The following is a 12,500-nucleotide window of genomic DNA, read 5'->3' on the forward strand; positions in this document are numbered from 1 at the left end:
GGGGGGGCAGAGACAAACAAGGGCTTCAGACCTGGAGTTCAGGACGGTCGTATAACCATCTCTACTGATGGGGGGTGACGGGGTCTGATGATGGGGGGGTGACTGGGTGTGATGATGGGGGGGTGACTGGGTGTGATGATGGGGGGGTGACTGGGTGTGATGATGGGGGGGTGACGGGGTTTGATGATGGGGTGGTGACTGGGTGTGATGATGGGGTGGTGACTGGGTGTGATGATGGGGTGGTGACTGGGTGTGATGATAGGGGGGGGTGATGGGCTGTGATGATGGGGGGGGTGACTGGGTGTGATGATGGGGTGGTGACGGGGTGTGATGATGGGGGGGTGACGGGGTCTGATGATGGGGGGGGGTGACGGGGTGTGATGATGGGGGGGTGACGGGGTGTGATGATGGGGGGGGTGACGGGGTGTGATGATGGGGGGGTGACGGGGTGTGATGATGGCGGGGTGACTGGGTGTGATGATAGGGGGGGGTGATGGGCTGTGATGATAGGGGGGGTGATGGGCTGTGATGATGGGGTGTTATGATGGGGGGGCTGACGGGCTGTGATGATGGGGTGTGATGATGGGGGGGTGACGGGCTGTGATGATGGGGGAGTTATGGAGGGATGATGGGATGTGATGATGGGGGGGTGACAGGGTAATGTGGGGGTGTCTTTCCTCAGACTAGACGTACAGTAAAGTGTGAACAGAGGAGTGACCCCTGACCCCTGACCCCTCCCAGCAGGAACGGACTAAGTGAAATTGGACCTTGTCGATTGGTTTGTGTGGTAGGTGGGGCAGGGAGCCTCTGATTGGATAACGACTGAGTGACAGGTCTGCTGTACAGAACTGCTTGGTTTCCACGGAAACACCAATCAATCAGTCTGTCCTTGATCAGTAAATTACTGCCCTTCAGGCCTCCAGCAGAGTCTGTCTGTCTGTCTGTCTGTCTGTCTGTCTGTCTGTCTGTCTGTCTGTCTGTCTGTCTGTCTGTCTGTCTGTCTGTCTGTCTCTCTTGTCTTTCCACTTCCTGTCTGTCTTCCTCCATCCTCTTCCTCTCCTGCTGAGGATGTCCTGCAGGTCTCTGGTCATGTGATCGCTGATGGGGGCGGAGCAGCGTATCGATTACTGATCAGCTCTGCCAGAGGGATGTTGTTTGTTGGTTTGTTGTTATTTCTTGTAACCAAGGTGACGCTTTTCTCCAAATGTCAAAGAGTCGACCTCAATGACATGAAGGGGCGGAGCCAGGAGTCTTCAATTCGTATAATAGAATGTTGACAGCAGTGATGATGTCACCCGGTGATGATGGTGATGATGATGGTGATGATGATGGTGATGGTGATGTTCCTCCTCCAGGACCCCGGCCCTGCGGGGCTGGACTGGTTTCCTGTGGAGCGGTACCAGAACGCGTCCCACCTGCTGCTGGTTCTGGAGCGCCTCCTGCTGGACTCACAGGTGGCGGTCAGGGTGGTGCCGGGGGCGGAGCCAACGGACTTCCTGGCTCACCTGGAGGGGCGGCTGTTCCAGCTGTCGGACGAGTTCCCCCTGTTCTCCATCTACCTGTGGAAGATCGCACGCTTGCTCAGGTCACCTGACCTGGGCCAGGCCACGCCCCCAGTCTCTGACACGCCCACGTGGTGAAAACATGCTTCATGCGTGTGCAACGCTTTGAGTTCAGTGTGTTGTTCACAGTTCACATGTACACAAATAAGATAATCGATCAGTTCGATCAATCAGTCTGAACAGCGGGGCCGGTCAGAACCAGAACCAGAACCAGATCCAGAACCAATCCTGAACCAGATCCAGACCCGTGGACTTGAGCGTCACAACCGTTTGGTGTGTTTGTTCCGTTGCCTTGGTTACCAGCTTTGTTCTAATGGAATTTGTCTCCAACAGGTTTGAGGTGTTTTTATTTATGGGGGGGTAACATGTTTATAGTCAAGATAATAATGATGTCAGTGGGGGGGGGGGCATTGAACCATTCCAGTCTGGGGGGGTCCAGGTATGGATCCTGACCTCCATCAGCTCCTGCGCCCCCCACCCCCTCCTCTCTGTAATAACTCCCCAGGAATGATCACCACTAAATACACTTCTATGTCACCACTGACATACTGACATAGCAGGCCCCGGGGCCCCCGAGGGGGGCCCCGGGGCTGGAGGCAGGGCTGGGGGGGGGGGGGGGGGCGATAGCATCTCTCCTTTGTGTGTGCTGGTCGGCCGTCGCCTCGGTGATCTGCTCATCTTTCATATCCTGTGGAGAGGTGCATCATGGGCCACCACGCCGACATGGAGCTGATGCTCATACGTGTGTGGGCTGCTGATGGCGGGCCTTGTGATGCGGGGTCGATGGGGGCAGGGCCATCCTCCATCAGGAGGAGACGTCACATCAGCAGGAGGTCCAGAGCAGGGAAACGAGCGCTCCTTCATCCCCCTCTGGCCCCTCCCCTCTGGCCCCTCCCCTCAGGCCCCTCCTCCAGCTGACAGTGGGCATGTCCTGATGAAGCTGTAGCAGCTGTTTCCTGTCAGCTCCTCCAATCAGAGGACAGCTGTCTCATCGCTACAGCGCCTCCTAATATGGTCGTGTCAGACGTCCTGCCCTTCCCCCGTGGTGATGAAGGCATCTACCTGCGGTGCGCCTGTCGCTAATGGAGACGTTTGTAGGACGGCGCCCCCCTGTGGTCGGTTAGCACCCCCCAGATGGGGACATTAACTACCTGTGACGGATTCACCTGTCAGGCCTGGGGGGCTGCGGGGTTGTTGATGGAGCGTCTCTCTGCTCGTTATACTGATGCTGAAGCAGAGAAGCTTCAGTCAGCGGTCGCCACGGCGATCGTTCTGTGTGAGCGACCGTCGTCTGCTACGACAGGAAGTCAGAAGCCGATGGGTTCACACCAGACGATCTGGATCACAGCGATCCGGATCAGGAGACGGAACCAATCAGAGCAGCCGTCTCTCCACCAATCTGCTTCAGCCATGACCAGCTGCTTCCTCCTCAGCCAATGACAGGACAGAAGGATTTGTCACCATTATCACCATCATCATTATCGTGAGTTCTCTTGAATCTGACGGGTCGCTTCTGTCTGATCACAAATTAAAACTCCTCCTCCTGGTTCTGATTGGCTGACGTACTTCCTGTTTCCACCAGGTGGCGCCAGCGCCGTCTGGACCAGCGGTCTTCAAGCATAAGGTACCACAGAAGAAGAAATGGCGTCGCCAAATGACCACCACCAGAGGCTCCGCCCCAGGAGGAGGAGCAAAGTCATCTGTGACATCATAACCGGACTCAAATCTGATTGGTGCTTCACAGGAGGTGTGTTCTGAGTTGAAGTGACGATGGCAGCTTCAAAGTGAGGGGTTGGAGGTGTGGTGTGAGAAGCCCCGCCCCCTGAGGGAGGAGCTATAAACGGGCACATGTGACGTGTAACGGGTCGATACCGCTGTTTCTGATTCTGAACGTATGACGAGACCAGAAAATGAATTGCAGCGTTTTTCTTTCTTTTGACAGGTTTGTGTTTGAATAATAAACATTCACACGTCCTGATCAATAATCACAACCGATCATGGTGATCAGGTCATCAATGCAGAGACTGAGTGTGTTACAGTGGGTGTGTGTGTGTGTGTCCACATATGTAACTGCAACCGTGTGTCAGCCTGCATGTCAATGTTCACATGAATATGTATGAGTGACGATTATTAGTTAGTGTCAGCGAACGCACCACTGGACTGTTTCACTGTGTGAACCTGGACTGTTTCACTGTGTGAACCTGGACTCTTTCACCGTGTGAACCTGGACTGTTTCACCGTGTGAACCTGGACTGTTTCACCACGTGAACCTGGACTGTTTCACTGCGTGAACCTGGACTGTTTCACTGTGTGAACCTGGACTGTTTCACTGCGTGAACCTGGACTGTTTCACTGTGTGAACCTGGACTGTTTCACCGTGTGAACCTGGACTGTTTCACCACGTGAACCTGGACTGTTTCACTGCGTGAACCTGGACTGTTTCACTGTGTGAACCTGGACTGTTTCACTGCGTGAACCTGGACTGTTTCACTGTGTGAACCTGGACTGTTTCACCGTGTGAACCTGGACTGTTTCACCACGTGAACCTGGACTGTTTCACCGTGTGAACCTGGACTGTTTCACTGTGTGAACCTGGACTGTTTCACTGCGTGAACCTGGACTGTTTCACCACGTGAACCTGGACTGTTTCACCACGTGAACCTGGACTGTTTCACTGTGTGAACCTGGACTGTTTCACTGTGTGAACCTGGACTGTTTCACCGTGTGAACCTGGACTGTTTCACCACGTGAACCTGGACTGTTTCACCACGTGAACCTGGACTGTTTCACTGCGTGAACCTGGACTGTTTCACTGTGTGAACCTGGACTGTTTCACTGTGTGAACCTGGACTGTTTCACCGTGTGAACCTGGACTGTAAGTTTGGTTTCCAGTGAACCGACCCCCCCCTCAGGGGAGTGGGGTCAGTCACCTGTCTGTGGTATCCGTGACCTCACTGGTCAGCTGGGGGACCATATGAGCTCACCTGGAGAAGGGGGCGTGTCTGAATCTGATCCGGATCCAGGTTCTGGTTCCAACATGTGTCAGATCTGAAACGGATCCGGTCTGGATTCACACTCGTCCCCGATCCAGAACCTGACTAGAATACCAGACTAAAACTGAGACCAGATTGCAGGGGCGGGGCTTCGGGCGGGTCATGTGATGAGGAGCAGCCAATCAGGAGTCATTTCTGAGACGATCAGCTGTCGGTGATGAAGATGAGGATGATGGAGGGACGCTCCTCAGACATCCCGGTTCTGAAGCAGCTGATGGAGAGAGAGGGGGGGTGAGGGATGGGTGAGGGAGGGGGCGCGGGGGGGCCCGGGGGGGCGGAGCTGCGGTATAAAAGCAGCAGTCAGACTGGAGCGGCTCTGAACTTGAGCCCGAGCGGACCGGGCAGCGGACCGGACCGGATGCTGATCAGCTGACCGGGTGATGATGATGATGATGGTGATGGTGATGAAGGCGCGGCTCCGGGGGACCGCCGGTGTCCGGTCCGCGGCTCTGTGAGTGGACGCGGGATGCCGCGGATGGGGCCGGTGCCATGAGGAGGAGGAGGAGACACCTGATGGCTGCAGCGGGACTCGGAGCCGCCTCCGGGCCCCCCCGGTGATCTCCACGCGTTCCTTCGAGCTCATGCCCGGGGGGGGTCCGGCGTGGGACGGCGGAGGGATGGAGAACGCCACCCAGCTGTGGAACGTCTCCACCGAAGACGCGCGCGTCAACTCCACGTCGGGCGCGCGCGCGGAGGACAGTCACGTCCTCTTCCGGGCGGGGGTCGCCGTGACCTTAGCCCTGGTCACGTGCGCCACCACCCTCTCCAACGCCTTCGTCATCGCCACCATCTACCAGTCGCGCAAACTCCACACGCCCCCCAACTTCCTGATCGCGTCGCTGGCGGTCACTGACCTGCTGGTGGCGCTGCTCGTCATGCCCATCAGCGCGCAGTACACCGTCAGCCGCACCTGGACGCTGGGCCAGGTGCTGTGTGACGTGTGGCTGTCGTCGGACATCACGTGCTGCACCGCGTCCATCCTGCACCTGTGCGTCATCGCGCTGGACCGCTACTGGGCCATCACGGACGCGGTGGAGTACTCCAAGAAGCGCACGCCGCGCCGCGCCGCGGGGATGATCGCCACCGCCTGGGTGATCGCCGTCAGCATCTCGCTGCCGCCGCTCTTCTGGCGCCAGGTGAAGGCGGAGGAGGTGACGAGCTGCAACGTGAACACCGACCACATCTTCTACACCGTCTACTCCACCCTGGGGGCCTTCTACATCCCCACGCTGCTGCTCATCGCGCTCTACGGCCGCATCTACGCGGAGGCGCGGAAGCGCATCCTGAAGCAGGCGCGGCAGCGGCCGGGGAAGCGGCTCACCTCCGCGCACCTGGTCAACAGCTCCCCCGCCTCCGCGGCGTCCAGCGCCTCCCTCACCTACGGGACGAACGACGGCTCCTCCTGCGACGCCGCCACCCCGTGCGCCCCCGGGGGGGTCGCAGTGACCGTGTCCGACGCGCTGCTGGAGAAGAAGCGCATCTCCGCGGCGCGCGAGCGGAAGGCGACCAAGACCCTGGGGGTCATCCTGGGGGCCTACATCGTCTGCTGGCTCCCGTTCTTCATGTACACGCTGCTCGTGCCCGTGTGCGCGTCCTGCTCGCACGCGGAGTTGTTCGACGCGTTCACGTGGCTGGGGTACCTGAACTCCCTGATCAACCCCCTCATCTACACCATGTCCAACGAGGACTTCAAGCAGGCCTTCCACAAGCTGCTGCGCTTCCGGTGCTGCAGGGCGTGAGCCCCGCCCACGCCCCGCCCCTTCATCCCCAAACATTCAGCCAGATCTGCTCACCTGCCCCCCCAGACTGATGGTGGGGTCACCTGAAGGACAATGGGTCCCCCCCTGCAGGGGCCCCGCTGTTGACTGCCCGCCTCTTTCGGACTGGGGGCCCCCCTGCAGGGGCCCCGCCTGCTGACTCTTTGCCATATGAGTATGAAGCACAAACGGCTAAGCGCTAAGCTAGCACGAGCCCCACGGGCAAAAAAAATAAGAGGGGGGTCGTTTTCCTGACCAATCAGGGGAAATCCTGGTGCCTGAAGTGTGGTTGTGTCCCCTCAGACAGGCCCCGCCCACAGGGAGGGGGCGGGGCTATGTAAGCGCACCGACCCCCGTTGGTTTTCTTGTGTTAGCTTCTATTCACGTTAACTCTGTGATCACGGCTAAAATAACGCCAGGTGAGTGACTGGGGGGAGGAGCTTCGTTAGCTGGCAGGCTAACAGGCAGGTCGACCAGCGCAGTCCAGAGTGTCCTGGGCCGAGAGATATCCTGTTAGATATGGGATCACATGTCCAGTGCCCTTTGACCCCTGCAATAATCTGATCATGTGATCTGACCCCTGTCAGGGCAGTTAGCTGGTTAGCTAGCTGATGTCACTCTCACGTCTGCATGCTACCAGGTTTATGCACCAATCAGACGCCACGTCTGAAGCACAAAGCTGTGAACCTACTGACCGTCCTAGCTTAGCATAAAGGCTGGCGATGCTATTTCTAATGTAGCTAGTCAGTAGCTAGCTACAAATTGCTAATAGCGCTGATAGGTAATCAGATATGAAAGTTTTGCCAGATGTTAAGTTAGCCTTTGAGCCAAGTTTTATGCTAAGCTAACTTAGCCTTGGGCTTTAGCTCGGTCTTTGTTGTCTGAATTAGCGAGCTGCTAGCTGTTACCATTCAGTAATAACATGACATATAACACTGTGAATGCTAACAGTAAATGCATACATCACCAATCATATTTGAATAATGTTAGCATTGGCTAACTGACACTAGCTAGTTTAAATGTAAAAGTTACTCCTAGTTGAGCTAACATTTAGCTAACTAGCAGTATATGTGTTGCATTGATGTTAGCTTTGTATTGACAATCATTATTTTTTAGACACCTTTAAACGATTACATCTTTTATTTTTTTAAAATTCAAGAAAGCTAATGCAGCTAGCTGCTATTTAACTCATTTAAAACTGATGATTAGCAGGTTGAACTAGCCTGTTAGCTAACTCCACCTACCTGTCCGGAATAAATAGTTGTTATTAACCATATGCTACGCTGTTGTGCTTAGTATGGTAGCTAAAACCAGAATAACTTTGCAGTTAGAATTTAAAGAACTATTTGATTTAAGGTTAAACGACTCCATTAGCATTAGCATTAGAAATGCTAGTCAGTAGTGAAGAAGCAACCTCTACAGGTAAGCTATGGCTCGTCAGCTAGCTAACTTAACCGTCACGGCTCCAGCGCGGCTGTAACATCATCCGGTCAAGACAGTTTTGTGTCGTTAGCCAGCTAGCAATGGACTTAGCATGGACTTAGCTAAAACAGTTAGCTCTCAGTTTATTTCACATGATTTAACAAAACCTGTGTGATCGGTTCTTTTTGATGTTAGCGGACGTCATTTTAAGCTAATGTTAGCTAACACTAGCTAGCATTGCTGCAGCTCAACTGAGTGTCATCTGCATAGAAACTGTCAGGCCGCTAGCGGTGATGTCATTTGCTAACATCCAGATGTGAGAGTTGTATGAGCCGGCTAAGCTAACTCACAGCTAACTGGGTTGCTTAGCAACATGTCGACTTTTTTATCATTAGAAGCATAGGAGTTTAAAAAAAAACAAGAAAAAACGGAATAGAAAAGAAACTGAACGTCCTGCTTCACGTCCAACATGGCCGCCGTCTGGGCCTCTGGCGCCGCGGTGGCCATGTTGGCTGCTGGAGGCGGGTCGGCCCCCCCCCGCTGGTGGCAGCTGTGTGTGAATCCCTTTGTGTTCGGTATCGATCAGCTGTGGAACTCATCGCTGTTTCTGTCGCTCCAACGGATCCGTCATCTGCTTCTGCTGTACAACGCTTGGCTTCATCAGCGCCGCCGAGACGGAACCGGCCCGTCGGGTCAGAACCGACCCATCGGGTCAGAACCGACCCGTCGGGTCAGAACCGACCCGTCGGGTCAGAACCGACCCGTCGGGTCAGAACCGACCCGTCGGGTCAGAACCGACCTGTCGGGTCACCAAACGCTGCTGCTGTTGTGAAAAATGAAAATCTCAATAAAAAGGTCTCTGGCATCACGAGGTTACTGCAGGTCGTTCATCAAGCCTCTGGTTCTGTGTGGTCCTGAGGGGGGGTACAGGGGGGGCGGAGGGGGCTGACATTTGTTCTATCATCAGAATCTGCTGTGGTATTTGGTGATGAAACACCACAGATATGACAGCCTTAAGGGGCGGGGCTTAATTAACCATCATGAGGATCGGGAAACGTCTCCTGATCGACTCATCAAACGGGGTGGGGGGGTGGGGGGTTGATCCCCTTGCTGGATTCCTTTAAACAGATCAATACAGCTGATAGGAAAGGCTGAACACACAGAGGACATCATCATCATCATCCTGCACCCCCCCCCCCGAGGCCTGTACCAGGCAGAACGTCTGGGGGCTAGCTGGTTAGCATGGGCTAGCTGCTTAACATGCTAGCTCCAGCAGTGACGTAGTCGTTGCTCCTTTTAGCTACTAAAGTTGTGACACGGTCTGTCTGGTACATCAAGCTCCGCCCACTGGCGAACCCAGCGGTAGAAGGGGAGGAGCTATCTGACAAAGACAGCAAACTGAGTCAGAACCAGTCCGGTCGGAGCAAAGCGGGTCCACAAGGAGCCCAGGAAGGTCAGAGAAACGAGACCAGACCCCCCCCCCAGAGGAACCTGGATAGACGTGACCTGGAAACAAAAGACACAGGTGACCCCGCCCCCCCACGCTAGCCCCCCCCACAAACAAACTGGAACAGGAAGCAGAACCGACCTCTAAGGAACTAGAACAAATGTCAGAACATCTTCAACGTGATGTCAGAGATGGCTCCGCCTCCTCGCTGTCTGTCGGTGGGGGGTGTGGCTGCTGCCCTAACATTAAGCTGAGCGCCGCTGATCAGCGTTTCCATGGCAACACAGGTGCTACCGGACCCCCGCGGTGCTGCTGCGGCGGCGCCATCACACCACTGGATCGGACCCCAGTCCTGAACGGCGGTTCCAGTTCCAGCTCCTCTGACAGGACCAAGATCTGCCTGAGGCTCCGCCCCACAGAGGGACGGGGCCCCACCTCATTCTGCAGGTAGGTGGGTCTCCATGGAGACGACGGTGTTCACACCTGATTCGTTGGGTTCTGACTCCTTTGTTTCTGACTGGTTGGTTCTGACTCGTTGGTTCTGACTCGTTGGTTCTGACTCGTTGGTTCTAACTGGTTGGTTCTGACTAGTTGGTTCTAACTGGTTGGTTCTAACTGGTTGGTTCTAACTGGTTGGTTCTGACTCGTTGGTTCTGACTAGTTGGTTCTAACTGGTTGGTTCTAACTGGTTGGTTCTGACTCGTTGGTTCTGACTAGTTGGTTCTAACTGGTTGGTTCTAACTGGTTGGTTCTGACTCGTTGGTTCTGACTGGTTGGTTCTGACTGGTTGGTTCTGACTCGTTGGTTCTGACTAGTTGGTTCTGACTGGTTGGTTCTGACTGGTTGGTTCTGACTCGTTGGTTCTGACTGGTTGGTTCTGACTGGTTGGTTCTAACTGGTTGGTTCTGACTCGTTGGTTCTGACTAGTTGGTTCTGACTGGTTGGTTCTGACTGGTTGGTTCTGACTCGTTGGTTCTGACTAGTTGGTTCTGACTCGTTGGTTCTGACTGGTTGGTTCTGACTAGTTGGTTCTGACTGGTTGGTTCTGACTGGTTGGTTCTGACTAGTTGGTTCTGACTGGTTGGTTCTAACTGGTTGGTTCTGACTCGTTGGTTCTGACTAGTTGGTTCTGACTGGTTGGTTCTGACTGGTTGGTTCTGACTCGTTGGTTCTGACTAGTTGGTTCTGACTCGTTGGTTCTGACTGGTTGGTTCTGACTAGTTGGTTCTGACTGGTTGGTTCTGACTGGTTGGTTCTGACTAGTTGGTTCTGACTGGTTGGTTCTGACTGGTTGGTTCTGACTAGTTGGTTCTGACTGGTTGGTTCTGACTCGTTGGTTCTGACTAGTTGGTTCTGACTCGTTGGTTCTGACTGGTTGGTTCTGACTAGTTGGTTCTGACTGGTTGGTTCTAACTGGTTGGTTCTGACTGGTTGGTTCTGACTCGTTGGTTCTGACTTGTTGGTTCTGACTGGTTGGTTCTGACTGGTTGGTTCTGACTAGTTGGTTCTGACTGGTTGGTTCTGACTGGTTGGTTCTGACTGGTTGGTTCTGACTTGTTGGTTCTGACTCGTCAGACGATCTGCTCCCATCGTGAAATCAGTTCTGCTCACCTCAGCGGTTCAACCCGGTCCGTGAGGAAGAGGAGGAGGATTCCATCACTGGGGGAGAGATACGAGTGGGGGGTGGTGCGGGGGGGTTAACTCCGCCCCCTGTGACCTAATTTTAACCCCTCTCAGGCTGCCTAGAGACCAGCGATCGGATCTGGACAGCTGATTGGCTGACACAGGACTCCGACCTGTTCAGGTGCTGTGATGTCACATGTTTGTTCCGTCCTGAGTCCTGATTGGTTGCTTCCAGCCAGAGTCAGGACTGGTTTCCTGAGTTAAACCGAACGCCTCGTCGTCCGTCTGATTCAATCTGAATATTCCACGTCTGTGAAATGTTCCTGAAGGAAGCCTTCTGCTGGGGGGGTTGTTCAGGGGTGGGGGGCTCCTCCTCCTCGATGTGAATTATCCTTTTAATCTCAGCGCGATGCGTTTGCCGCTATTAAAGCCATTTGTAACGCCGGCGCGCTGCACCTGTGACACCTGAGGAGGCGCCGCTGCCGGGGGCGTCCCCCGCCCACCTCCTGCCCCGCTCCCCCGCCCCCCTTCGCTGGAAAGGTTCTGGGTTTTATGTAAACCTGTGGGTTTATTCACTCAACTCAGAACCTGAAGCTGGACCGGAGGTCAGAGGTCACTGCAGCCTCATGGCCTCCTGGGTTAGCGGTTAGCAGTTAGCCTGAGGTGCATTCACCTCCACCCTCCAACATCCTCTGTGCCCCCCCCCCCCAGCAGCTGGTCCATCAATCTGAGGTTCAGAGACCTCCTGGGGATGCTGCGGAACCGGGGCCGGTCCTCGGGCCCCCAGCGTGGAGGGCCGGGGGGGTTCTTATCGCCGTCTTCCTGTGGCGCTGCTGAGACTCTAAATGTCAGCGTCCTGCAGGACGTTTGAAGCGTGAACATCTGAGGCGGCAGATAGAGACGCAGCGGGGGGGGTCACGCTAGCAGGACGACCGCTCAGCGTCGTGTTCGCCCCCCCCACCCTCATCGGCCATCTGCTCCGTTTACTGATGCGTTTCTGCTGTGGTGGATTTACGACCCAATCACGGCACCGACACCCCGGCGACAGGAAATCCATCCCATAAATTCGTCAACGTCGCCTTCAGACCGCAGACGGATCGATGCTGGAGCAGAGCGCTGAAGAGTCCCACGGCCTCAAACGCACCGCAGCCACACGGGCACACCAAGGTCAGCTAGCATCATGCTAACAGTTAAACCAGCACAAAGCATACGTGCGGTTGGATGTGGGTCGTTGGATGTGGGTTGTTGGATGTGGGTCGTTGGATGTGGGTCGGTCTAAAGGACTTTCTGGACCCTTTAAAGTTCTGATAGAAGGATGGAACAGTCCAGGTTCACGCAGTGAAACAGTCCAGGTTCACACAGTGAAACAGTCCAGGTTCACACGGTGAAACAGTCCAGGTTCACACAGTGAAACAGTCCAGGTTCACACAGTGAAACAGTCCAGGTTCACACAGTGAAACAGTCCAGGTTCACACAGTGAAACAGTCCAGGTTCACACGGTGAAACAGTCCAGGTTCACACGGTGAAACAGTCCAGGTTCACACCTGAAACAGTCCAGGTTCACACAGTGAAACAGTCCAGGTTCACACAGTGAAACAGTCCAGGTTCACACAGTGAAACAGTCCAGGTTCACACA

At 55.0% G+C, this 12,500-nt stretch overlaps 3 protein-coding genes across 3 annotated transcripts in view; all 3 read left to right on the top strand.

Moving 5' to 3' along the window:
* mei4 (meiosis-specific, MEI4 homolog (S. cerevisiae)) overlaps positions 1 to 3,477 on the top strand; it is an 11,753-nt gene extending 8,276 nt beyond the window's left edge. Inside the window, exons 6-7 of the mRNA XM_068343260.1 lie at positions 1,356 to 3,045; positions 3,145 to 3,477. Of these exons, the coding sequence (XP_068199361.1) occupies positions 1,356 to 1,640 (285 nt within the window). The 3' untranslated portion in view covers positions 1,641 to 3,045; positions 3,145 to 3,477. The remainder of the gene's footprint in view (positions 1 to 1,355; positions 3,046 to 3,144) is intronic.
* A 1,437-nt stretch (positions 3,478 to 4,914) lies between these two features.
* On the top strand, positions 4,915 to 8,652 carry LOC137613394 (5-hydroxytryptamine receptor 1B-like). Its single transcript, XM_068342591.1, has one exon. The coding sequence runs from the start codon at positions 5,197 to 5,199 to the stop codon at positions 6,352 to 6,354; it is 1,158 nt and encodes a 385-aa protein (XP_068198692.1). The 5' UTR covers positions 4,915 to 5,196; the 3' UTR covers positions 6,355 to 8,652.
* A 919-nt stretch (positions 8,653 to 9,571) lies between these two features.
* LOC137613437 (interphotoreceptor matrix proteoglycan 1) overlaps positions 9,572 to 12,500 on the top strand; it is a 36,893-nt gene continuing 33,964 nt past the window's right edge. Inside the window, exon 1 of the mRNA XM_068342658.1 lies at positions 9,572 to 9,688. The gene's annotated coding sequence lies outside the window, so the exon portion shown is untranslated. The remainder of the gene's footprint in view (positions 9,689 to 12,500) is intronic.

Source organism: Antennarius striatus, chromosome 19, assembly GCF_040054535.1.
Source record: "Antennarius striatus isolate MH-2024 chromosome 19, ASM4005453v1, whole genome shotgun sequence".
Classification (NCBI taxonomy): Eukaryota; Metazoa; Chordata; class Actinopteri; order Lophiiformes; family Antennariidae; genus Antennarius; species Antennarius striatus.

Excerpts from the sequence above, each read along its gene's own strand:
- LOC137613394 (XM_068342591.1), top strand. The coding sequence starts at position 5,197 with ATGCCCGGGGGGGGTCCGGCGTGGGACGGCGGAGGGATGGAGAACGCC.